At 39.2% G+C, this 25,617-nt stretch overlaps 1 protein-coding gene across 1 annotated transcript in view; it reads left to right on the top strand.

Annotated features, from left to right (window-relative positions):
- The first annotated feature begins 368 nt into the window (after positions 1-368).
- Positions 369-25,617, top strand: part of MTMR7 (myotubularin related protein 7) — a 115,466-nt gene continuing 90,217 nt past the window's right edge. Inside the window, exon 1 of the mRNA XM_016959125.4 lies at positions 369-485. Coding sequence (XP_016814614.2) covers positions 462-485 — 24 coding nt within the window. The 5' untranslated portion in view covers positions 369-461. The remainder of the gene's footprint in view (positions 486-25,617) is intronic.

Here is a 25,617-nt window from a genome sequence, read left to right as displayed (position 1 = left end):
GCAGCCTTCTGTTCTGCCCTACCCTGAAATCCTACCTATCCTGGGACGCCCTAGAAGGAAGCCCAGGGACGGTGTGGAGCAGCCTGTACTCCCCATCTCTCTTCCAGGAGGCCACACCCAAAACAAGGCCCTCTTTGTGTCTTGGAGAACAGTGGCCGTACAGTGCTCCGCCGGCTGCCCCTGTTAAGAGAGAGCGAGCAGCCCTCGCCCCGGCAACCCCAGGCAGAGGCGCGTCGCGGCGGCGGCGCAGGTGGGCGCAGGCGCGGAGGTGGGCTCTCTAGGGCCGCGCGGGAGCCCCGGGTCCGCACGCCGCGCGCGGAACACCTGGGGGCGGAGCCAAGACCGCGTCCCGCCCACTCCCGGGCGCGAAGCCCCCTCCCCGCGCCCCTCCCATCGCGCCGCAGACGCGCGCAGGTGCGTGAGGCCGCGCCCGCCCGGGACCCTGCAGACGTGGGCCAGCCATGGAGCACATCCGCACGCCCAAGGTTGGTGGAACCAGCGCGGGCGGAGGAGGGACGGGAGGAGATGGGGGAGGAGGAGGAGGGATGCTGAGCGCGCGGGAGGCCGACTGCTTTGAGGGGCACCGGCGGAGCCTGGACCGCGGGCGAGGGAGGAGCAGGCAGTGCCTGAGCATCCCGGGGTGCCTGCGAGCCCGGTCGTTCTCTTGCTGCCTCCCAGGCCTAGCCTTAGCTGCTGCTGGGTCTGACCTCTTGGTTTTGGGGGAGCGCAGTGGACACAAGGGTGAACGGGAGGGAACCTCAGTTGTCTGCTAGTAACTGGGTGTAGATCAACCCTTCTTTCTCCTGGCACGAGGCTTTCTCTTTTAGCTGTTGGCGGCTCAGAGTAGTTGAAAGGGAAATAAGCCTTTCGGTGACAGGTGCAAGGAAAACGAGCTGAATGCAGATGGACTCCTGCGCTTGGAAGCTTGTTAAATCTAGGGTGTCAGGCCCACCCGGCTCGGCCTTCCCAGTCCCCATCCTCATCCTCAGCGTAGCAGCTGCAAGGGGCCTTACACAGAACGGATAATCAATATTCATTGTAGGTTGAATGATGGTGTGTTCTTGCCTTTTCCAGTCCGTTTTGTTCGTTAGAGAAAAGGATGCAGCTTACGGATTCGTCACGCACTGTTGTGTTTTAACAACACCAGCTTTTGCTAATCAACAAAAGCAAATGGTCCCTGATCACTCCAGTAAATTAACATTGGAAACGTTGATCGCTGTACCAAATCTTCCTCCTCAGTTGTACTGATAATCTAATTTAGAATGAAAATGATGATCGACGTTACTGCCTGATAAAAACCTTAAACGAGTGAAAGAATATGTTAAAAAACCCTATTGGCTGTCTGTTGTTACTACCACCACAGCTCCTTGCGTTTTTGCAGGATGAACTTCCATTCAAAATGTAGGCCCCTGACAGGTCAAAGCTAGGTCAGAGTGGCCATAGCTCAGGTGGTTCCAGGGATCCCACACATTTAAGAGGGGTGGGGGCAATTGCTTTATGGCCAGCAAGAATTGATTCCTAAATTTTGGAATAGTTCCTGAGTACCTTTTTGTAAAAGCAGATTAAAATGATCTCATGTCATTGGAAGAAGAAATCTTTTAGTTTGCTGGAGAATGTCAGTTCCGACAGTAAATTTAAATTGTATTGATTTTGCAGTAGGGAATTAAGTTGTCGCTTCACAATCAGGAAATTGTAAACTTAGAAGACAATGCTACAAACCACAGAATAGGTGGCTCAAAGCTTTCAGAGTTTAAGTGGTACTAAATAATTTATTCCAGAAGGATGAATTTAACTCGTGGACTCTGCCCTTGCCAAGGGCATTCTTCCTCCTTCCATGATGAAGGGGGCCGTTTGTAAAAGTGATAGCTGTTGTGGATATTGATAGCAAGAATGATAAGGTGACATGGCAGTGGATGCCACTTTGTTAGAGAATATGAATTTGGGGGAGTCAAGGCCTTTTCTGTTCTATATACAAAGCCACCTGGTACAAAGTCACGTGTGAACCTGAGTTGCAAGCAGTGTTCTTACTCTTAAAATTGGTGTTTCTGGATACCCTCTAAGCAGTGCAGTACTTGAAGTCAGAAATCCTTATTTATCTGGAAATGGAAAGAAATTGGGGGAAAATGGAAAATTGTCTGAAGTGTTACTGAATTGGGTGAGTCATTAACATTTGGGATAATGCTGGTGAAAAAAATAAGAAATTACAGAGGTTGGATGGATCGGATTCATTTATTCATTTATTTTATTCTGCAAGCATTTAGAACCTTTCATGTGCCAGGCTCTGTGTTAAGTTCTGGAAGCATCCAGGAACTCACAATCTCTAAGGGGAGGCAGTTGTAAATATGTCAGTGTATGATAGAGACATGTGCAAGGTGCAGTGGGTAGAGAGGGAGACTGAAGAGAGGATCAGCTCTGCCCTCAAGGTCAAGGGAAGCCTTCTTAGAAGAGCCGTCTTAACATGGAAGGACTTAAGGAGGACTAGGAGCATTTTCAACAGTGGTCATGTACTTGTATAAATATATATTGTAATAAATAATTACAACCCTAAAGAAGCTGAAAACAATAACAACGGTCAAAGATAAATGATTCCTTGAGGTTAAATAACATCCTCCTTTTGTTTTACATTTTTAAGGGCAAAATTAATTTTCGCAGTCTAAATGAAAAAGAGAACAACATTACTTACAGAGCTTGCAGAGTTAAATATATAATTGTTACTGGTCATATTCATCTTTATTATTTGCTTCCATTATACTTGGTGAAACTATAGGTAAATTTCCTTCGATTTCATGGTTTCATGTCTTGGGTTTGCAAGGAGTGTATACAAAGTTTGTTTATCTGGCCCACTGTGGGTTTAAAGCAATATTTACTGTGTGGGTAGTAGAGTTTTAAGAGGAAAAGAATTGTATGCATGTATAATGTACAGTTGCTTTTCTATTACAATGGAAGTCATTCACTCGCTGTAGACTGTGTAATATCCATGACAGCCTCTGTGTTCTGCTTTAGTCTCTGGAGTGCAGTTTAAGGAGACAGATGCACGTGCATAATCTGGAATGCTTTGCACATATTTCTTTCTAGGGGTGCATGTATGTTTAACTGAAGCCTTTAACAGAGCATATGCTAAGCAGAGTGCTTCCCTTCCAGAATGGTTCCTCTAGAGGGGAAAAAAAAGTTCCAAGGACAGGCTGGTTTGCAGTTGGGTTAAAGGGGGGACACCAAGTATTACCTGTACTCATCCCAGTGAACTTCTAGGTTTCTACTTCACTGTCTGGGTTTCTTTACCACTCTGAAAACTTGCTGGAAGCTTAGGCATAATTTCGGTTCAAGTGCTGCTTAATTAAATGAAAAGACTTCAGGGCTCCTGGAAGTAGCTTGAAGTGTTTGTAGGATTTAGTTTGGTACTAGATTGAGGCAAATGTGTCCAGAATCCTGGTAAGTGATTTCTACTTTATATGCTTTGGTCTTTCTGGAAGGCATTTTTCCCATATGTGTAAATTTGAGTTATGAAATAGAATACGTGATAACCTCCAAAACAGACCTTGCAAATGTCTTCTCTTCCTTTCTACACCTACCCCCTAGTCTGACCCTGACTGGTCTCCTGATTTGTTATTTTTTTGCTCTTTTCTAATCCCTTTCTCACAGAGGGGCCTGGATGATGCTTTTATGTCTCAAATTGATCATGCTACTTCCCTGCTAAATTTCCTAGGTGGCTTCCCTTTGTACCCAGGATATAAAGTGAGAATCCTCAGAACGGCTCGTAAGACCCTTTGTAGACTGAGCCCTTCCTACTTCTCCAGCCTTGTTTTGTGACAATCATCTTCTTATCCACAACCCTCTGATCACAACTTGTCTTCACAGAGTTCTCCGATGGGACCAGTTCTTTTCTGCCTCGGGACTTTTGCACTGCTGTTCCATCTGGGGGGACGTTAGTTCTCACTCTTCACCTGGCTAAATACCTCATCTTTCTAGTTTCAAATTGTGATTTCTCAGGCTATTGTCCAACTCTCCCATCTAAATCAGATCTGCCTGTTGTATTTTATCATAACACCTTGTGTTCTCCCCTTAGGTTCCTCATTACAATTGTTAAATTTATTTGAGTTATGTTCATTTAATGTCAAGCTCCCCTGCTTGGTGGAAGTCCTGTAATGGTAGGGATTATATTTTGTTCACCCTTTGTATCTATGGCACCTAACACAGTGCTTGGGACCAACTAAGCATGCAGTAAATAAATTCACAATTGAATTAGTGAGGAATGCATAATTAATTCATTACTTTTTGTTTGTTTGTTTGTTTTTGAGGCCGAGTCTTGCTCTGTGGCCCAGGCTGGAGTGCAGTGGTGTGATCTTGGCTCACTGAAACTTCACTCCATCTCCTGGGTTCAGGTGATTCTCCTGCCTCAGCCTCCCGAGTACCTGGGGCTATAGGCACGTGCCACTACACCTAGGTAATTTTTAGATTTTTAGCAGAGACAGGGGTTTCACTATGTTGGCCAGACTGGTCTTGAACTCCTGACCTCAGGTGATCCCCTTGCCTTGGCCTCCCAAAGTGCTGGGATTGCAGGTGTGAGCCACTGTGCCCAGCCTCATTACTTTATTTTTAAGAATTTGCTTTATTAATCCAGGCCTCTTGTGCATTGTACAGTTGTATACAATACTACTTGACAGTGTTGTGGATCTTATAGTATTAGTATGAAATATTTGTGGATGTCAGTGTATCTGACATAATATGTGAGATATATATGAAACATATTTTGCAATTATATATATTTAATGAGATAAAATTCAAATAATGTAAAATTCACCATTTTTATTAAAATGCACAATTCAGTGTTTTTAGTATATTTACATATTGTGCAGCCATCACCACCGTCTGGTTTTAGAACACTTTTATCACCCCCAAAAGAAATCCATTAGTAGTTAGCCCATTAGTAGTTAAACTTGGTGATATCCATCAAGTTACCCATTAGTAGTTAGACTTGATGATAATATCTTATACTTACCTACGTCGAATATTATCTCATTGAATTTAGACTTTTGCTTATCTCTTACTCTTTTTTGGATGCTGATACACATCCGCTGTTCCTGTCAGTTTGGTACCATCCACTGTTTAATCAGCTTGCTTTCTATTACCTCATTCATTATCTTATCAAAGAGCAGAAGTGACTTCTTAAGCCACTTGCCCCCATCTCTCAGGATCTTGATCCTAATAGCAGATTCAGTAGTTCTCTCAGTTTGATGTCATCTAGCAGTTGATAAGTTTGTCCTTCATCACGTCGCCAAAGAGCTCATCAAAGAAAGAAAGGAAGTCTTCTGAAATAATGACGGTGAATCCATGATGTTCTTGCTGATTGATGGTTTCCACTTTTTAGGTTCATACAAAGGTCCGTTAAATAACTCATTTTAGAACCCTGCCAGAATTAGTGTTGAACTCAACAACTTATAATTATACAATTCTGTTGTCACCATGGGCAAATAGTGATCTCATTTTCAAGTTCTGTCTGTGATAGACGGACATCAGCAGATCCATGAGGTTTGCCTTCTCTTGATCATTCACTGTCAGTATACTGTCAGCTCCAAGGGTTATCTCTTCTTTTATCTTCCTTTAGCAAATAATAATTTTCTGGTTATAAAAGTAATATGGACTACATGTAGAAATTAGCCACTTTTAATATTTGGGTACATTTTCTTCTGGTGTTTTTTTTCTTTGCGTGCACTAAACATTGTTTGCTTAGAAATTTAGGATCACCCAGTTCAATTTTGTAGTTTGCTTCTTTAAACGTACCATATTTCAGTGTGTTCAAAACATACTTTTAGAAGGTTATGTGGGGCTTTTTTTTAAATCCTATGGAAATGTCATTATATTTACCACTTCCCCATTTTAGGGCTATTATAATAATGTCCTGATGAACATCTCATTATTATCTGCATGTGATTTCTTCCCTAGAATAGAACCCTAGATGGAATTACTGTGTCAAAGAAGATGAATAGTTTTATAGTTGGTATATATTACCAAATGACTTTCCAAAAACGTTGTCATTGAACACTTTCATTAATAGAATATAGACTATGTTTCTTACTATACCATTGCTTTATTATTTAAGGTTATTTTTTGCTAATTTAAAGGGGAGAATAGCACTTCATTCTTTTAGTGTATTTTTTTTTTTTACTAGCGAGGCTGAAGTTTTTCCAAAAATATGTTTACTGACCATTTTGTTACTTTTTGAATTATCTATTTATATTTTCCCCATTTTAATAATGGGTGATTTAGTGTGTGTGTATTTCAATAGCTTTATTGAAGTATAATTTACCTAGCATAAAATTTACCTTTCTGAAGTATGCAATTCTGTGATTTTTTGTATATTCACAGAGTTGTACCACCATCATCATTATCTAATTTCAGAACATTTTCATTACTCCAAAAAGAAACACTATACCCATTAGCAATCAGTCTCCATTTCTCCCTCACCCCACCCAAGGTAACCACTTAATATACATTGTGTCTCTATATATGTTTGTTTTTCTGGACATTTTAGATTTATTCATACAATATGTGGCCTTTTGTGACCTCTTCTTTTCACTTAATGTTTTTAAGGTTTGTCTAAGTTGTAGCATGTATCAGTACTTCATTTCGTTTTATCTGTTCTGTGGCTAATCCTGCATTTTGTTTATACATTTATCAGTTGAGGGAGATTTTTTGGCAATTATGAATAATGCTGCTATGAACTTCGGTGATAAGTTTTTGTGTGGACGTATGTTTGTATTTCTCTTGGATAGAATTTCATTTCTCTGAGAACAGAATTGGTGAATCGTATAGCAACTTTGTGGTTATCATTTTAAGGCACTGCCAAATTGTTTTCCAAAGTGGCTGCGCTATTTCAGAACCCCGACAATAATGTGTAAGGGTTCCAATTTTTCCGTATCATCACTGACACTTGTCATTGTTTTTTATTTTAGCCATTCAGGTGGGTGTGAAGTGGTATCTCATCCTGGTTTTGATTTGTGTTTTTCTAATGACTAATGATATTGAGCATGCTTTCATGTGCTTATCAACCATTTTCCTGTCTTTTTTGGAGAAATGCTTATTCAATTCCTTTGTTTCTTTCTTGAGTTATTTTTCTTAAATTATTGGGTTGCAAAATTATGTAATCTGGATACAAATCCTTAGTCAGTTATATGACTTGTAAATGTTTCCTCCCATTCTGTAGGTTTTCTTTTCACTGTTTTGATGTCTCTTGAAGCACAAAAAGTTTTTAATTTTGATGAAGTCCAACTTATTTTTTCTTTTGTCACCTGTGCTTTTTGTGTCATATCTATGTATATTTTCTAGAAAGCCTTTTTCTGATTATAAAAGTCATACATTACAGAAAATTTAGTTCAAAGGAGCAGAAAGAAAATAGTAATTTTGCATAATTTCAAAATCCAGAAAAAATGCTGTGTATATATTAACATTTTTCTTTACATATCTACAACAGTTTAATTTAAAAGAAAATCATGTCCATTTTCTCTGTGGTGTGTGTGTGTGTATAGTTTTGGGGAATGAGAACCTGTTTTTTAATATGTCAAAATATTTTTCTCATTTTATTAAACCTTCTGAAAAGTGATTTTTTTTATAACCACATAGTCCACATTATGATGATGACCATACATTATTTAGTGTCTGGAGGCAATTCTCCATGGCCTTTTGCAGTTTTGCACTTTTGTTCTATACTATCTTTTCAAGGATGATTTTACAGTGAACAGCCTTGAAAGAGAGGAATAGATTCTTCCTTAGTAGCAGAGGGCATATTTATTTGCTGTCCAGGGTAATAAAGATAATGTCATCCTCACAAAGGATTACTTGCATCCTGTTTATGTGATGGGCATTTCTTAAACTCTGAGTCTCTAAAGTTCCTCATCTAGGACTCAGAGCCCTGCTCTGTGCAGCATCCATATGGACTGTTCCATATTGCCCCTTAGACTTGGGAGGGGGAGCGTGGAGAGTCAGTATGAAGATAAAGCTTCTCCCTCCTGGTGTACAGGAATACGAATGTCCTTTGTCTCTGACCCAGAAGTCTTGTGTCTTCTGCCAGCATATGAAACACTGGGAGGCTACTTGTTAGGTTGTAAGCAGGTTCAAATTTCAAACACTTCCTAGTTCTTGACAGTTAATCCCCTAGTATTTGATATTTAATTTATCTCTATATTGTCACTATAATAAATAACTGATAGGCTTGGCGCAGTGGCTCATGCCTGTAATCCCAACACTTTGGGAGGCCAAGGCGGACGGATCATTTGAGGTCAGAAGTTCAGGGCCAGCCTGGCCAACATGGTGAAATCCTGTCTCTACTAATTTACAAACCTGTCTCTACTAATATAAAATACAAAAATTAGCTAGTAATAGCGGCCAGTGCTTGTAATCCTAGCTACTCTGGAGGCTGAGGCAGGAGAATCACTTAAACCTAGGAGGCAGAGGTTGCAGTGAGCTGAGATCGCGCCGCTACACTCCAGCCTGGGCCACAGAGCAAGACTCCGTCTCAAAAAACAAAACAAAACAAAAACAAAACAAAACTAACCACCAACAAAAAAACCTGATAAACATCAATGTATTTAAATTGTTGGGTAAGTCTCTATTACCTCAGAATAAGTTTCTCAGGTATCTTTTCTGGTTTCATTTCTATATATATTTTAAAGATTTTTGATGCTGTTTGTATGTTTTCCTCTAGGACTGTGTCTGCTAGTATGGCAGAGGAATACCCTTTAAAAAATTCTTGAGAATTGTAGATGAAGTATGGTTTCTCATCAATTTATGTTTGTTTACTGTTGAGATTGAATTTATTTTTTGCAATTGTTTATAACAAGACCAATACAGTAATAGTACTGATAGTACTGATAAGATCCATAATATCTATAAGATTCATAGTACCTGGATCTTATTAAGAAAATAATTTGTATATCTAATAGGTACCTCAATTTCACTATGTCCCAAACTGAACTAATTCCCTCTCGCTTCACACCCAATTTTCTCCTCTTGTACTCTTTCCAATCTCGGCGATCCACCGTTCCAGTGCTGGAGCCAATAACTTTGGAGTTATCCTTCAATCCTCTTTTTATCTCCTCCCATATCTATTCCAATAGTAAATCCTCAGCTTATCCAGGTTATCCCACCTCCGTTCCTACCACCCTATTCTGAAATACTGTCAACTCTTGCCTGGTCCCCTTTCCATTTTTGCCACTCCCCCACCAGTTTATTTTTGCCAGAGATACTGTTAAATATAATTTGGAGCTTGGACTTCTTTTGTGGGTCTCCTCACACCGAAAGCATCTAAACTGGAAAGGAAACAGTCAAATTATCCTTGTTTGCAGATGATATGATCTTATATTTGGAAAAACCTAAAGACTCCACCAAAAAAAGATTGGAACTGACAAAGAATTCTGTCAAGTTGCAAGATACGAAATCAAAATACAAAAAGCAGTAGCGTTCGTGTATGCCAACAGTGAACAATGTGAAAAAGAAATCAAGAGACCAGTCCTATTTATAATAGCTACAAATAATATAAAATACCTAGGAAACAATTTAACCTAAGAAGTAAAAGATCTATAAAAGGCAAACTATAAAACGCTGATGAAAGAAATTGAAGAGGACACACAAAAACTGAAAAGATATTCCCTGTTCAAGGATTGGAAGAATAAATATTGTTAAAATGTCCATACAACCGAAAGCAATCTACAAATTTACAATCGTTATCAAAATGCCAATGCCATTCTTGACAGAAATAGAAAAAATCATAAAAGTTACATAGAGTAACAAAAGACCCAGAATAGCCAAATGTATTCTGTGCAAAAAGAACAAAACTGGAGGAATCACATACCTGACTTCAAATTATACTACAGAGCTACTGTAACCAAAACAGTATGGTATTGGCATAAAAACAGAGACATAGACCGCTGGAACAGAATAGGAAACCCAGAAACAAATCCACACACCTACAGTGGACTTGTTTTCGAAAGTAGTGCCAATGACATATAGTAGGAAAAAGACAGTCTCTTCAATAAATAGTGCTTAGAAAACTGGATATCCATATGCAGAAGAATGAAACTAGACCCATATATCTTGCCCTACCAAGTTGAAAAGCTTCTTCACAGTAAAGGAAACAACCAACAAAGCAAAGAGACAACCCACAGAATGGGAGAAAATATTTGTAAACTATCCAGCTGACAAGGGAGTGATAACCAGAATATATAAGGGGCTCAAACAACTCTATAGGAAAAAATCTAATAATCTGATTTAAAAATAGACAAAATTTCTAAATAGACATTTCTCAAAGGAAGACATACAAATGGCAAGCAGGTATATGAAAAGGTGCTCAACATCAGGAACCATCAGAGAAGTGAAAATCAAAAGTACAATGAGATACTGTATCACCCCAGTTAAAATGGCTTTTATCCAGAAGACAGGCAATAACAAATGCTGGCAAGGATAAGAAGAAAAGGGAACTCTCATGCACTGTTGGTGGGAATGTAAATTAGTACAATCACTATGGAGAACTGTTTGGAGGTTCCTCAAAAATCTAAAAACAGAGCTAAAATACAATCCAGCAAGCCCACTACTGGTTATATATGAGTATGTCCAAGAGATACCTGTGCTCCCATGCTTATGGCAGCATTATTCACAGAAGTCGAGATTTGGAAGCAAACTAAGTGGCCATCAACAGACGAATGTATAAAGAAAACGTAGTACATATATACAATGGAGTACTATTCAGGCATAAAAAAGGAGGAGATCCTATCATTTGCAGCAACATGGATGGGACTGAAGGTCACTGTGCTAAGTGAAAGAAGCCAGCTACAGAAAGACAAACTTCGCATATTCTCGCTTATTTGTGGGAGCTAAAAATTAAAACAAATGAACACATGGAGACAGAGGGTAGAAGGATGGTTATCAGAGGCTGGGGAAGGTAGTGGGGTCTGGGGCAGGTGAGGGCGGATAGTGGCAATTGTTAACGGCTACAGAAAGTAGTTAGAAAGAATGAGTAAGACCTAGTATTTGATAGCACAACAGGGTGAATAATAATTTAATAAATAATAATAATTTAGCATTTTAAAGTAACTAAAAGAGTATAACTGGATTGTTTGTAACACAAAGAATAAACGTTTGAGGAGCTAGATACCCCATTTACCATGATGTGATTATTACACAACGCATGCCTGTATCAAAGTATCTCACGTACTCCATAAATATATAGACCTACTATGTGCTCAGAAAAGTTAAAAAATTTTTTAAAAATAACTTTCCAGAATTTTATTGATAGACTGAATTTATTATGTCTTGTTTATATCAGACTACTTTCAAAAGAATTTGAGACCTTTGTAAAGTATACATGATTTAAAAAATAACCCTATAAAATATGTTTTCTATTGTCATTCCATAGTTCCTTAAGATAAGGAACTTATCCATAAGATCCATAATATCCATAAGATTCATAGTACCTGGATCTTATTAAAATAATTTGTATATCTAATAGGTACCTCAATTTCACTATGTCCCAAACTGAGCTGATTCCCTCTTGTCTCACACCCAATTTTCTCCTCTTGTACTCTTTCCAATCTCGGCAATTCACCCTTCCAGTGCTGGAGCCAGTAACTTTGGAGTTACCCTTCACTCCTCTTTTTTTCTCCTTCCATATCTATTCCAATAGTAAATCCTCAGCACTCTACTTTAAAAATATATCCAGGTTATCCCACCTCCATTCCTACCACCCTGTTCTGAAATACTATCAGCTCTTTCCTGGTCCCCTTTTCATTTTTGCCGCTCCCTCACCAGTTTATTTTTGCCAGAGATACTGTTAAATATGATTTGGAGCTTGGACTTCTTTCGTGGGTCTCCTCACACCCAGAGGGAAATTCTGTACCTTATCTGCCCCTTCTCCCTCTCAAATCTCATTTCCCACAACTACCCCACTCCCTGTTCTTGGACCTCACTGTGTGACCACTACTCCCTGGATACCCAAGCACACTCCTTTTTCAACACCTTTGCACGAGATGTTTCCTGTGCCTGGAACTTGCTTTCCTTAGATATGCAGATGGTTTGCTCTCACACTTTTTTAGATCTTTGCTCAAATGTTATTTTATCAAGAAAGCCAATTTATCATCACATATAAAATAACAATCCTAACTCACCTCAACCAACATACTTTACCTCTTTATATTTTTCTCCATAGCATTTTTTCTGTAACATACATACACACCTACACACATACACATACCACACACATGCATACATTCCGTATCCCCCGAATTGCAAAGGTACCTGGCAGCTAGCTGCATTTATATACAACACTGAATGAATGAATATGGATTATTAGGTTCTATAACAGACCGTGTGTTCTGTACACCCAAGCCTCCATGCAAGACAACCAGACTTCAACTTTTGCTAGACCTGTTAAAAGTGAGGATTTCATGAAATGTGGGCGATTTTTGAGGAATGTTTAATCACAGCTTCTGTGATTACTTGGCTTAGACAATCTATTCTTACTTGGAAAACTTAAAAAAGAAATACTGCCACATCTACACTTTTAAGTGGATTGCTTCATTCCAACAAACTTATCTTATCAGCCTTGTCTTTTGAGTAATAGCGTATTTGATTAGAGTGACTACCTCCTCAACAGCTGTTAAATATTGTGCAATAAAAGTCTGACAATTAGATAACAATCCATCTTTAAACAGGTCTAAATGAAAACAGTACTGAGGTTTGTTCTTTTGATAAAATCAAATTGCAACGACAAGAAAAACCAAGGGTAACGCTTGATAATATAGAGGCAGCCCATTACTCTAGAGGCAAGGAAGCAAACAGGACTCCAGAGGGCCTGGAGATAGCATTGTAAGGCCACTGGGATCCTAAACTGCATTTTCTTTCCTGTTCTCAACATCAAAATGCAAAATGGTAGAGTTGTTAAGAACACACACTCTGGGGCCACACTGCCTAGTTTTGAATCCTCACTCTGCCTCTTACAGCTCACTAACTTATTTAACTTTAGTTTCCTCGTCTGTGAAATGGGGATAACAACAGTACTCACCTCTTAGGGTGATTTTGAGGTCTAAGCGTCTTAATAAATGTAAATCTATAGAATGGTGCCTATCACCGTAGCTATAGTGTTATTTTAGGATTTTCTTTTATCAGTACTATCAGTACTATTGTTGTATTGCTCTTGTTATAAATAATTGCAAAAAATAAATTCAATCTCAACAGTAAACAAATAAACATAAATTGATGAGAAACCATACTTTATCTATAATTTTCAAGAATTTTTTAAAGGGTATTCCTCTGCCATAATAGCAGACACAATCCTAGAGAAAAGCATACAAACAGCATCAAAAATCTTTAAAATATATATAGAAATGGAACCAGAAAAGATACCTGAGAAATTTAATCTCAGGTGATAGAGATTTACACAACAATTTAAATACATGGATGTTTATCAGTTTTTTGGTGTTTTTTTTTTTTTTTGAGACAGAGTCTTGCTCCATTGTATATATGTACTACGTTTTCTTTATACATTCGTCTGTTGATGGCCACTTAGTTTGCTTCCAAATCTCGACTACTGTGAATAATGCTGCCATAAGCATGGGAGTGCAGATATCTCTTGGCCATACTGATTTCCTTTCAGGTAATGTGATTCCTCCAGTTTTGTTCTTTTTGCACAGAATACATTTGGCTATTCTAGGTCTTTTGTTGTTCTATATAACTTTCAGGATTTTTTCTATTTCTGTCAAGAGTGGCGTTGGCATTTTGATAGGGATTGTATTAAATTTGTAGATTACTTTGGGTTGTATGGGCATTTTAACAATATTTATTCTTCCAATCCTTGAACAGGGAATATCTTTCCATTTTTGTGTGTCCTCTTCAATTTCTTTCCTCAGCGTTTTATAGTTTGCCTTTTATAGATCTTTTACTTAAGTTAAATTGTTTCCTAGGTATTTTATATTATTTGTAGCTATTATAAATAGGATTGCTTTCTTGATTTCTTTTTCACATTGTTCACTGTTGGCATACATGAACGCTACTGTTTTTTGTATTTTGATTTCGTATCTTGCAACTTGACAGAATTCTTTGTCATTTTGAATCGTTTTCTGGTGGAGTCTTTAGGTTTTTCCAAATATAAGATCATATCATCTGCAAACAAGGATAATTTGACTTTTTCCTTTCCAGTTTGGATGCTCTTTTTTTTTTCTCTTGTCTGATTGATCTAGCTTGGACTTCTAGTACTATGTTGAATAATTGTAGTGACAATGGGCATGCTTGCTGTGTTCCACATCTTAGACAAAAGGCTTTCAGTTTTTCCCCATTCAGTATGATACTAGCTGTGAGTCTGTTGTATATGTCTTTTATTATGTTGAGGTATGTTCCTTCTATCCTCAACCCTTGGAAGTTACCAGAGGCTTGCAAATACTATCATCCGTTATTTTAAATTGATGACGCCCTAGCTCTGATTGCTTGAGCAAACAGACGTGCAAAAGGAAAACTAATAAAAACTCTACACTTTCACTTCATACCCCCTTCTTTTTAACTTTTTTGTTGCATCTCTTGATGTCTTATTGTACTATGTCTTGAAAAGTTGTAGTTACCATTTTTTATTGGTTCATTTAATCTTTTATTGGTTATTTAATCTTTCTACTTAAGAGTAGTTCACACACCATAGTTCTTTAGGTTGGGACGTTCTTTGTGGTTATCGCTTTGAATACACTTTATATTCCCATTTCTTTCTCTACCTCCTCTTTAAGGCCAGTAACTCTTAGATTTGCCCGTTTGAGGCTTTCTAGATCTTGTAGGCATGCCTCATTGTTTTTTACTCTTTTGTGTTTTGTCCCCTCTGACTGTGTGTTTTCAAATAGCTTGTCCACAAGCTCACTAATTTTTTTCTTCTACTTGGTCAATTCTGCTATTAAGAGATTCTGATGCATTCTTTAATATAGCAATTGCATTTTTCAACTCCAGAATTTCTGCTTGATGCTTTTTAATTATTTGAATCTATTTGTTAAATTCATCTGGTAGAATTTTGAGTTCCTTCCCTGTGTTAACTTGAATTTCTTTGAGTTTCCTCAACAATGCAATTTTGAATTCTCTGTCTGAAGGGTCACATACCTCTGTTTCTCCAGGATTGTTTCCTGGTGCCTTAATTCATTTGGTAAAGTCATGTTTTCCTGGATGGTCTTGATGCTTGTGGATGTTTGTTGGTACCTGGGCATTGAAGAGTTAGGTATTTATTGTAGTCTTTGCAGTGTGGGCTTGTTTGTTGTCATATTTATTGGAACCTTCCAGGTATTCAAGAGCCCTCGGGCTTTAAGCGAACGTCGGTGGTGGCCTGCAGAAACCCCATGTTTTGCAGACTCATGGAGGTACTGCCTTGATGGTTTTATATAAGATCCTGAAGAATTATTTGGATTATCAGAGAGATAGTCTTTTTCTCTTCCTTTATTTTCTCCCAAACAAATGGATTCTCTCTTTGCTGAACTATCTGGAGCTGGGAGTGGGGTGACACAAGTACCCCTGTGGCCACCATCACTGGGACTACACTGGGTCAGACTTGAAGCCAGCACAGCACTGGGTCTTGCCCAGGATCCACTGTAACCACTACCTGGCTACTTCCAAAGTTCACTTAAGGCCCTAGGGCTCCACCATTAGCAGGTGGAGAAGCCAGTTAGGCATGTGTCCTTCCCTTCAGGGTGGCGAGTTCCCCCAGGCCCTGGGCAGGTCCAGAGATGTTGTCTGGGAGCCAAGGATTGGAGTCAACATCCTTAAAAACGTACCTCATGTTATATTCTACTGCAGGAAAGCTGGCCCTCAAAACACAAGACAAAGTCTGTCCTGCTCTTCCCTCTCCTTTCTGCAGGCAGAGGAGCCTCTTCCAGTAGCCACCACTACCACTGGTCCATGGGGTTTCTGCAGGCCACCACCGACGTTTGCTTAAAGCCCAAGGGCTCTTCAGTCAGCTTGTGGTGAATTCTGCGAGGCTTGGAGCCCACCCTTCAGGGCATTGAGCTCCCTTCTAGCCTAGGGCAGGTCCAGAAATGATGTCAAGAGCCTTGGCCTGGAATCAGGGACCCCAAGGGACCACGTGATACTCTATCCCGCTATGGCTGAGCTAGTACCTGAGGTGCAAGACAAAGTCCCCTTTACTTTTCCCTCTGTTTTTTTCAAGCACAAAGAGTCTCTCTCCATAGCCTCCACAGCTGCAAATGTGCTGGGCTCCCCTGAAGCCAGCACGCCTCAGTCTCACCCAAGGCCCACTGTGTACTACCTGGGTATCACTGCTCATTATTCAGGGCCCGAGCTCTTTTGTCAGCAGATGATGAATGCCGCTAGGACTGGGTTCTTCTCTTCCATTCGGCAGGTTTCCTTCTGTCCCAAGGTGTGTCTAGAAATGTCATCTGGGAGCTAAGGCCTGGAATGGGGGCCTCACAACTAACTCTGCCTGGTATCTGATCCTTTTGTAGCTGAGTTGTTAATGATGGTGCAAGACAGTCCTTTTTACTCTTTGCTCTCCTCTCCTCAAGCAGAAGGAAGGAGTCACTTCCAGAGGCACTGCCTGGGGTTGTGAGAGGGGTGGCACAAGCATTCCCTTAGCCACCCCAGCTTGTGTCTCCTTAGGCCACACGCTACCCCAGTCCGCTGACTCTAAAGCCAGCCCAGCATTAGGACTTGACTAGGAGTTGCAGTCCTGTGTCCTGGATTGCCTTTTAGATTTACTGAGGACCTGGGAGCACTTTAGCCTGCAGTAGTGAGGCTTGCCAGAATTCAAGTTCTGACCACCGGGATAGGCAATTTCCCTCTAGCTAAGGTTGGTCCACATACTCCCTGAGCCCAACACATCTTTGCTTTGCTATGGTAGGGCAGCACTGAGTTGAATGCCAAGTCCTCAGGTAGCTATGCTCTCCTTCCCACAAGTGCACAGATTCTTTTTCCACATAGGAGAATCTGTGAACTTAGTCACTGCCAGGGCATGGCGGACAGGTTGCCTCGGCAATTCAAGACTGTCTTTGTTACCCTTATCAGTGCCTCTTTCAGCAATGCAAAGTTAAAAGCAGGTACTTTAATAGCTCACCTGATTTTTGGTTCTTATGATGGTGCTTTTTTGTGTGTAGTTGTTAAAACTTGGTGTTCTTGCAGGCAGGATGATCTGTGGAGGCTTCTATTTGGTCATCTCTCTTTCCATCCCCATAATTTCTCTGGAATTTTTTTTTTTATAAACCATATGTTGGTATGATCAGCCATATCTCCTGATGGATATTATTATATTATTTAACATTGAATATTTTATTCTATATCATGTACATAAATATACTTATTTCCGGTAGTTTAATCTTTGTTCTTTGTCACCTTCCCCTATCATATCTGTTAAGATTGAGGTCATAGACTCTAAATACATTTCCCAGTATGAGAAGAATGTTGTATTTAAAAGTATACTGGATGGCTCCTTTGTAATGTGAAAGATTCTGCTTTGCTTTTTCTGGTTTCTATGCTTAGGTGTTTACATCTGTTTAAAAAAGCAAACAAATATACTTGTATGTTTGGATACTTATGTGCAACACCACAGCCAACCCAGTTTAAACAGTGGGCAAAGGACTTGAATAGACATTTCTCCAAAGAAGACATACAAATGGCCAATAAGTACGTCAAAAGATAGCCAACATCACCAGCCATTAGGGAAATACAGGTCAGAACCACAATAAGATACCACTTTATACCCATTAGCATGACTATTACTTAAAAAGAAAGAAAGAAAACAACAAGTGTTGGCAAAGGTTGTGGAGAAATTGGAACCCTTGTGCATTGCTGGTGGTAATGTAAAATGGTACTGCTGCTGTCGAAAACCCTTTGGTAGTTTCTCAAAAAGTTAAATGTAGAATTATCATATGACTCAGCATTTCCACTCCTGGGTATATACCCCAAAGAATTAAAAACAGGGACACAAACAGATACTGGTATGCCCATGTTCATAGCTGCATTATTCACAATAGCCAAATGGTGGAAACAATCCAAGAGTCCATCAACAAATGAATAGATAAACAGAATGTGATATGTACATGCAATGGAATATTATTCAGCCTTGAAAAGGAATGAAATTCTGATACATGCTACAATATGGGTGAACCTTGAAGACATTGTGCTAAGTGAAATAAGCCAGACAAAAAAAGGACAGATAATGTATGATTCCACTTACATGAGGTATAAAGAATTCTTAGAAATGAAAAGTAAAATAAAAGTTATGAGGAACTGAGGGTAGGGGAAAATAAGGGTTTTTGCTTAATAGTTAGAGAGTTTTTGTTTCAGGGGTTGAGAAAGTTTTGGAAATTGATAGTGGTGATGGTTACACAACAGTGAATGTACTTAATGCCACTGAATTATACGCTTAAAATGGTTTAAAGTATATCTTTTATGTGTATTTTGTGACATTTAAAAAAAAATACATTTCCTGGCACACAGCCACTGCTCAGTAAATACTTACTGACTGAATGAATTTGTCGAATGAACTAATACTTAATTTGGCAAATGTATATCAACTATTAGCATGACAGTGGGTGGCATTGTGGGTCTGATGTCAGACACTCAGTTAAAATTCTTACTCTGCCACGTATATATATTTTTGATTTTGGCATAATTAAAAAACTAACATATTTACATATTATAAAATTCATCATTTAAAAGTATACATTTAAGTAGTTTTTGATGTATTCACAACATTATGTAACCATCACTACTGTCTATGTAATTTCTGAACATTTTCACCACCCCAAGAAGAAACCTGGTATTTACTAGCAGTCATCCCTCCTTTCTCTCTCCCTACACCCTGGACAATCTCTAGAGATTTGCCTATCCAGGACATTTTATATAAATGGAATCATACAATTTATGGTCCGTTGTGACTGGCTTCTTTCAGTTAAGCGTAACTTAAGATTTTCAAGGTTCATCCATGTTGTAGCATATATCAGTACTTCATTACTTTTTATTGCTGAATAATATTCCATTGCATGGATATACCCCACATTTGTTTATGCATTCATCAGTTGATGGATATTTGAGTTGTTTCTACTTTTTATTGGGAATAGTGCTGCTATGAACATTTATGTATAAATTTCTTTGTGTGTGAAAATATGTTATCCGTTCTCTTGGGTATATACTCAGGAGTGAAATTGTTACATCATATATTAATGCATGCTTAATCTGTTGAGAGGCTAACAGTTTTCCAAAGAGGCTGCAGCATTTTATATTCCTAACAGTGATGTATGAGGGTTCCAGTATCTCCATATCCTCACCAACACTTGTTGTTATCTCTTGATTATAGCTATCCTAATGGGTGTGAAGCGGTATCTCGTGGTAGTTTGAGTTGTATGTACCTGGTAGCTAATTATGTTGAGCATCTTTTTATGTGCTTATTAGCTATTCATATGTCTTCTTTGGAGAAATATCTATTAAGATTCTTTGCTCATTTTTTATTTTATTATCTTCAACGTTTAAGTCCCAGGTTACATGTGCAAAATGTGCGGGTTTGTTACATTAACAAACGTGTCAGAGTGGTTTGTTGTACAGATCATCTCGTCATCTAGGTATGAAGTCCAGCATCCATTAGCTTTTATTTCTGATGTTCTCCCTCCCCTCGCAACCCCTCTGACAGGCCCCAGTGTGTGTTGTTCCCCATGATGTGTCCACGTGTTCTCATCGTTCAGCTTCCACTTATAAGCGAGAACATGCAATGTTTGGTTTTCTGTTCCTGCATTTGTTTGCTGAGGATGACAGCTTCTAGCTCCTGTTTGTTTTTTAAATTGGGTTATCTATCTTTTTAATGTTGAGCTGTAAATGTTCTTTATGGATTTGGGGTACTAAATAATTCGATATGTGACTTGCAAATATTTTCTTTCATTCTGTAGGGTGTCTTTGTCATTGTTATCTTTGAAATACAGGTTTTTAATACTAATGAAGTACAATTTATCTATTTTTCTTTGGTTGCTTATACTTTAGGTGCCATATGTAAGAAATTACCTAATCCAAGGTTACAAAGATTTACACTGTTTAGGTCTTTGATCTATGTTGAGTTAATTTTTGTATATGGTGTGAGATGGAAGTCCAAATGCATTCTTTTGCATGTGGAAGTCCAGTTGTCGCAGCAGCATTTATTTAAAATAATTTTCCTACTCCATATAATTGTCTTTGTACTCTTGTTGAAAATTGATTCTTTATAGATGCTTGGATTTATTTCTGGACTCTCAGTTCTATTCCTTTAATATCTTTGTCTATCCTTAGCCAATACCGCACAATCTTGATTATTATAGCTAGGTATATGATCTTGAAAGCTTTGGTTTTCTCACGTATAGCTTGTTAGAGACTAAACAGAATACACTTAAAGCACTAAATAACATGGCACATAGTACATTTTAGCTGTTTTCAAGTTATTTTTATAATCACCCTCATTGCAAAAGGATGTGGCCACAAGTTTGTATGCTGAAAGAACTTCCACGAAATTTGAGAATAAAAAGAATTTTCTAAATCCAAACATTTCATTTGACCTACTCATTCACCTCCCTGCTGCACAATGAGTTTCAATATTTTTTCCTCTGGAGGAACTCTGCAAAGAATGCCTCCCTGTAACCCAACTCTAGTTCACACCCAGACTTTGGAGCATATTGTTCTTTAATAAAAACATCGATCTCGTCAAACACATGGATTTTAGGAAAGGTGTCAAGTTTCGCTCAGGAAGCCTCTGCAGTGGCCTATGAGGCAAAGCCTCAGTGACATCGCCCTAGATTCCTGAAAGAGAGTCTTTTTGGAATGAAAGTGTGGAGAAGAAAGTGGGAAACACACTTTGGCTTTTTAGTGGAGGAAAGTAAGAGGGTTACATTTGTGCTGCCATGAAAGCTTTAAAAAGGGATGCAATTTTAAGGCACTGTACACCTTGAAACATTTATATGCTTGTAAGGAATGATAAAGACATGAAACTTTAACCTCCTATGTAAGTCTACTTGAGCCATTATTTATTTATTAGTAAATTTTGGCATTTCCCTATTGAACTCACATTATTAACTGATTAGATTTGGTTATCACTTCTGTCTTACATCTGGAGGAAAAACAGCATTTGGAATGCTTGTTTTCACAGATGTACATATATTTTCTCATCCTTATTTAAAGCTTATTTTTATTGCTTTTTTTTTCCACTCCGAACAGGACAAGCTGTGAAGTATGCTTGAAATTAAACCTCTTGACCAGACACCCAAGATTCCGTGACTTTGTCCGTGTGATGGTTCAGTTTTATATTCTCATACTGCACTCAGAGTGAGTCCAAGAAGCTCATTTTGTACCATATTTCTTAGGCCAGGAAAAGTCTAAACTATTTTTCCTAGTGCCCTTTCCCCTGGTGGACAGCTAGTTGAAGCCTCTGGGAGTAAAAGTACTTCCCAGGACATAAACCCAACCCTTCCTCCCACAACCATTTAAAATGGTTTAAAAATAACCCCCACTTAATGTTTTGTGGCAGGCTATGACAACTTTATAAAAATTGTATGTTTACTTTTCTCCTCTTTTGCATTTATTAAAACACTGCTTATCATAGATTCCCGGAGAAATAAATTTATTGCCAAGCTGTGAAAGTAAATTTTATTCCTTAGGGCCTGTAGCAAAGCACACATTACTTAGAACAAGGTACAGTTGAACTGTGCAAGTTGCGGTGAACTGTTCACCCAGTTTGAGTAGTGGTAGTTTAAGGAAGGGATTCTGCCTTTTAAGCTAAACGGATAAATTTAAAGACACTATTGATGCATATATCCTTTCACTTGTACGTTCAGGAAGTATTCCTTGAGTGCTTTCTCTATGCCAGATACTGTTTTAGGCCCTGGAGATCCAATGGTGAATAAGACAGGCAGTGGCCCTAGTTTCATGGAACTTACAGTGTAGTAAAGAATTAAACAAAAATAATATTACAGTTCTTTAAAACAATATATATGTCATCACTGTAAGCTAAGATTTTGGAAAATCTCCCATTTTTAAAAGATTTTTCCCAGATCCTGCCACCCTCCCCCTGTAAACCTTCCAGTTGCTTCCTACCCTACTCAGAGTGAAAGTCAAAGTCATAACATTGTCCCGGCAGGCCCTACAAGGTTTGTCCATCTACTGGGCACCTCATCTCCTACTTGTTTCCCCTCACAGATGCTGATCCAGTCCTCACGTCCTCGTAGACCCTTGACCACATCCACCTGTTCCTGCCCAGGGTCTTGTCATTTGTTGTTCCCTCTGCCTGGAATGCTCTCCCCAGATACCCCCATGGCTGGCTCTCTCACTCATTCTGGTTCTCTACTGAAATATCTAATTATGTTATTAGAGAAGACTTCCCTGGGCACCTGATAAGGTCTGGCTCTGTGCCCCCACCCCAAATCCCATCTTGGATTGTAATCTGAATTGTAATCCCCATGTGTTGGGGGAGGGACCTCATGGGAGGTGACTGGATCACAGGGGTGGTTTCCCCTTACTGCTCTGGTAAGTGGTAGTGAGTTCTCATGAGAGCTGATGATTTCATAAGGGGCTCTTCCCCTTTCATTCTGTACTTCTCTCTCCTGCTCCCTTGTGAAGAACGATGTGTTTGCTTCCTCGTCTGCCATGATTGTAAGTTTCCTGAGGCCTCCCCAGCCATGCAGAACTGTGAGTCAATTAAACCTCTTTCCTTTATAAATTACCCAGTCTTGGGTACTATCTTTACAGCAGTATGAGAAGGGACTAGTACAGCATCCTGCTAGCCCTCCTCACCCAACTGCTTATCCTGCTTTAATTTCCTCTCTAGGAATCTTCTGGCACACATACGTGGTGATACAGTTCCACCATATCTTATGCCAAATTGTAATCCCCAGTGTTAGAGGTTGGGCCTGGTGGGAGATGGTTGCATGATGGGGGTGGATTTCATATGAATGGTTTAGCACCATCGCCTTGGTGCTGCTCTTGTGATAGTGAGTTTTTTTGAGATTTGGTTGTTTAAAAGAGCGTGGCACCTCCTCCCTCACTCTTTCTTGTTCCTGCGCCCACCATGTGAGAAGCTTCACTCCCCCTTTGCCTTACACCATGACTGGAAGCTTCCTGAGGCCTCCCCAGAAGCAAAAGCCGCTCTGCTTCCTGTACAGCCTGCAGAACCACGAGCCGATTAAACCTCTTCGCTTGATAAATTACCCAGTGTCAGTTATTTCTTTATAGCAGTATAAGAACAGACTAATACATGAGGGATTTTTTTTTTAACATATTCCCTGTTTCCATGCTTTCCCACCTTCAAGCAGAAGGTACAAACTCCATGTGAGCAGTGACTTTATCTTCCCAATTCACGTGCCCCCAGCACTCAGAACACTCTATGTCTGGTACAGAGTAAAGGTACACAATAAATATTTGTTGTATGAATGAATAAAGGAAACGGTTTAATGTGACTTGGTGTCGAAGCTTCAGTATCTTTCAGTATCTTTCAACAGACATGTTTTTTTTTCTCCTCCAGTATTCTCCATTTTAGTTATATGGCCCTACTTTTCACATTTGCAGATGAAGTTTTGTTTTATTTTTTCCCCGTCTCTGCTCTGTTTCCTGTATGTGCAACATCTTCCACAGCTGAATCTTTCTTAACTTCCTGTCTGAAAAGTCAAATTCAATAATAAAGCATTCTGGGTTAATCATACTTAATTCTACCTACAAGCTATCACATAATTTATTTTTACCATAGTACTGTTAATTTTCATTCATTGAACAAATACTTAACATCTGTGCTTGGCGTCAGGCTACAAAGATAGGCAAAAACATTAGTGCCAATCTTCAAGGATCCTGCCATCGAGGGTTGCTGTGATGTTCTGAAGTGTGATCATTGTTGTTTCAGGAAGCCAGTAAGCCAAGGACCGTGTGTCCCTTTTCCTTTCTTCCCACAGTTCTAGTGTGAGTGTTTGCCTAGCATTGTTCATTGTGCTGCAGGGAATATTAGGAATAAAATAACTTGGGTTCCCATGAGAATATGATTTTGGTAATGGTTAGAGTGTACAGTAAAGATAGCGTGTAATGAAGTAGTGTAGGATAAGTAGAAAACAAGTAGTGATCAGAGAGGTCACAGCAATTCAGAGGACAGTGAATGATCCCAGTGGACTGGGGTAATTGAGGAAAGGTGTTATTAAGGAGGTGGATCTTGGGTGTCAGGCTGGAGGGGAGTATGTTGCGCTTGGTGAGTGGCAGTGTCCTTTTCTTACTGTTCTTGGTGACCTCAGAGTGCACTGTGACAGGCAATCATGCAGCTTTGCTTATTGGGCCTCAGAAGAGGCCTCCACATCATTGGGTCTGCAAGGCATTCTGCTTTATACTCATTTCCCAGAGTGGGAATCATGGACACTTTAGGGCCGGACTGTAAGAGGAGAAAGAGAAAAATATGGTGCCAATTATGCAGTCTGTCCTTGGGGGCTTCGAAGCCGAGGAGTGAGGCATGGGAATGTGTAAATCAGCTGGAACCTGGCCTTGGCCTGGGTGGACAGAGTGTACCCCTTCGTCCTCTGGCACTGGTACTTGCCAGGGGTTAGTGGGAGGGAGAGCATGAGACTTGGGTCTCTCTGTGCCTGGGCTTTCTCCTCCCTTTGGTTAGTAAGTTCTATTTGGCACTACTTGCCCTTGGAAAAATGTTTCCCCATAGTTCCCAAAGAGCTATATAAGTAGATGGTTTCGTCCTTTGCTGTTAGTGCCTTTGTCAAAAATAGGTCAAATTTAGAATCATTTTAGAATTTTAGAAATATTGTTAAAGGAAAATCATAATCAAATAAGCCTTTGACTTCCTGTATTGCTTCAAAGCAAGGTCTTATTCTCCCAATACTAGTGTATGTCTTTAAAATGACTTTATTGTTTTGAACCCAACTATCTTTAGTAGGTCATTGCATACATTTACTCTTTGGGATACAAAGCATCATGTATTCACTGAGTTACAAAGAACCAGCATCTGTGCTGAATTTATTTTTCTTTTAACCTCTTTTTTCTTCTTTTTCTCTTCTTTATGCTTGTTGAAAATGGTATTTTTGGTTGGGGTTATTTTAAGGTGGTGTTGAAATAAATCCTGGGACTTTGCTCTTGTTCAACAGTGCATGTTCTTTTAAGCCTACATATCCAGGGTCATCCTACCAAAATAAATTATATGGGCCCTTTGCAAAATTCTCAAGTGCCTGAATTTTTATTTATGAGCGTTGGCTGCTGGCATAACGTTTGTAATTTCCCCTGAGCAAAAATGGGCACTTTTTTCTTCTTCTGCCTTTTCTAAGAATTTCTGTCGCTCTTACTTCTTACGTAGCTATGGCTGTGTCACTATTTTAGCTTGTATATTCCCTTAGGAGAATTTTTTAAAATTTCCTTAAACGTCAGTCAAATCTACTGTTTTAACAAATGTATAGGTAGATGGAACTCAACAACCTGCCCATTTATAAACACTCAGGCTTATCCAAAATCATCAAGATTTTTTTTTACCTTGACCTAAACTAGATACAATAATCCTTATCTGAATAGGAAGTTTGGGTGATTTATTTTTCTCCTTTTAAATGCAAATTCCTCAAAGCATATTTTTCTCTGATCAGTATAATTTTACGTATAGGAATTAGAGATTTTAGGTGG

This window comes from Pan troglodytes, chromosome 7 (genome assembly GCF_028858775.2).
Source record: "Pan troglodytes isolate AG18354 chromosome 7, NHGRI_mPanTro3-v2.0_pri, whole genome shotgun sequence".
NCBI lineage: Eukaryota > Metazoa > Chordata > Mammalia > Primates > Hominidae > Pan > Pan troglodytes.
This window is presented reverse-complemented; position numbering and strand designations above follow the sequence as displayed.